General features: G+C 29.2%; 1 protein-coding gene across 1 annotated transcript; it reads left to right on the top strand.

Moving 5' to 3' along the window:
• The first annotated feature begins 408 nt into the window (after nucleotides 1-408).
• On the top strand, nucleotides 409-1,162 carry LOC120576829 (uncharacterized). The gene is made up of 2 exons (XM_039827353.1): nucleotides 409-478; nucleotides 653-1,162. The coding sequence occupies exons 1-2, from the start codon at nucleotides 414-416 to the stop codon at nucleotides 1,092-1,094; spliced, it is 507 nt and encodes a 168-aa protein (XP_039683287.1). The 5' UTR covers nucleotides 409-413; the 3' UTR covers nucleotides 1,095-1,162.
• Nucleotides 1,163-2,255: the final 1,093 nt, after the last annotated feature.

Raw genomic sequence — 2,255 nt, 5'->3', positions numbered from 1 at the left:
ATTTATATGATTTTTTTAAATTATTATCAGGGTTGGTGTGTCAGTTTTCGTAAATGTATTTGTGCTTCATAGATTTTCATTAGTTGCTCATCATTCTTCTCCATATATTGGTCGTTGAATTATTAATGAAATGTCATGAGCCTAAGATCCACAGGTTGAAAAAATGTCAAACATATAAAATATTAAAGACCAATATTGAGTCCAAAAAAAAAAAAAAAACGAATGAAAGTTCAATCGAATACTATCGTATAAAACGATTCGTATTAAACGTTTAATGGGTCACTTTCACTATCTTTCCAAAGTGTGTCAAGCCTCTTTTTCCATGTCTTTTCTTCTATTCCAAAACTCAACTCTTCTATAAGAAAAGCAATATTGAAGAATGTGTTGTACTCATCAAAAGAGTTTAACGAACAATGGCTGAATTAGAAGCTACAATTGCAAATGCAACTTCAACTTCAACTTCATCAGCTTCAACAAGGTAAATAACTTCAATTTTCAATCACTACTCAAACATTAACTTACTCTGTTTCCCCTTTTTTTTAGTAGAACCCTGTTTTTCCATTCAAGATTTTTTTTTAGTCAATTGAAGTTCAATACTAGTATAATATTCCTAACATTTACTATTTTCTTGAATTCATTCAACCATTTCTAGATTGAAAGAAGTGGGAAAATTATTTGGCCAATTTTTCGAGCTATTGTTTGCAATCATCGGGTTTGCGAAAATGAACACAAGTAAGGGAAAGTCTCAAGCTGATATCAATTCAATTATGATGGCTTTAGTTTTCATGGTTTCTCTTTACTACCTGGCTTTGGTGCTTGTCACAATGCTACATCTTCACATCAAGAGCTTCCTTCCTTCCAAGATGATCATTCTTTTACTTGGAAGTGTTGTTTCAATTTTAGCTTTAATGGTTATTTCGCCGACAATTGCATGGATTTATTTGGGTTTTTGGATCTTTATCTTTGCTTTGATGTGCTATAAGAGTAAAAATGAACTCTATCAATGGATTCCAGAAAGGATCAAGAAAGTTTTTGAGGGTAAAACTGAGAGTGGTATTTCCGAGTTACCTGTAGTTAGGTCGCTTCCTATATAAAGAAATTAATTTCAGTGTGTTGTATTTTCATTTTGTTGTATGAGTTTCTATTTTTTGTCATGCTGTTGTACTATGATGTAAAATGTTCATTTGAAATTTGTAATATCCTATAATATAGCTATTGTAAAATAATTAATTTCATGGTTTTATTCTAGTTGAACTGATTTTGATATGTTAATGTGGAAGTCTTTTTGTTTGGTACAAAGTGTGTGTGGATATTTTATTTGTCAACATATGATAAAAGACGAGGCACTTTTGTGGTTTAATACGTTTGAAACCATTCAATAAAACAAGTAAAATGGGTATGTGTTGTGTAGCTTGCTTTAGAACAATTTATGTGTTGTATTTTCATTTTGTTGTTAGTGTGTTTGTTACAAGAGTTTCTGGTTTTTGTGATGTTTTGTTGCTGTAAGATATAAAATGTTCATTTGAAATTTTTTTGTCTTAAATGTACTTTTAAACATTCTCAATTAAGAAAATGCTTTTTAAAAATGATTGATTTGCATGGTTTTCTTTTTACTAAGCTGATATAAAAAAATGTTACATGTAACACTAGAGTAAACGATTTTGAGTAAGTTAATTTAATTTTCCTCAAAGACCAATATTAAAAGAATGATTCTACTTTAAATACTAGAGCTCGAAGATTATTTTTCGAGTAATAACATTGAAATTTGAAACAAGTACGACCAGATTCACTTGAAATTTCAAACAGTGTAACTTTTATAAAATTGTCATGCCATTGTGGATCAAAGAAGTCTTTCTGACAATGACTATAAGTTATTCGGAAATTAAAATTCAAAGTACAAGAAGAAACTTCTAAAAATACTTCAAAGCTGATATTATTCATGCATTGTAGAAGCTATATTTTTATTTTATTTTTTATAAATTGTAGCATGAAACTCATGCAAAAGAGTTTATTTTCGTTGCATGAAGACTTGCATTCTCTCTTAAAAAAATGAAAACTTGCCTATTAGTAACACAACTGCCGCACCAATAGATAAACATCTTGACGATGTATCTAATTCATTTCGATTATAAGTGATGCTATTTTTTTTATCTATATTTCTTGCTTTCTATACTATACTATACATTTTCATTTTCTTTTATCTTTATTTTGTCACGCATTTCTTGCGTCACAAACTTAAGAATTCCCAGGTAATT

Source organism: Medicago truncatula, chromosome 7 (assembly GCF_003473485.1).
Source record: "Medicago truncatula cultivar Jemalong A17 chromosome 7, MtrunA17r5.0-ANR, whole genome shotgun sequence".
Lineage (NCBI taxonomy): Eukaryota > Viridiplantae > Streptophyta > Magnoliopsida > Fabales > Fabaceae > Medicago > Medicago truncatula.
The sequence above is the reverse complement of the archived record's forward strand: the minus strand, read 5'-3'. Positions and strand labels throughout refer to the sequence as shown.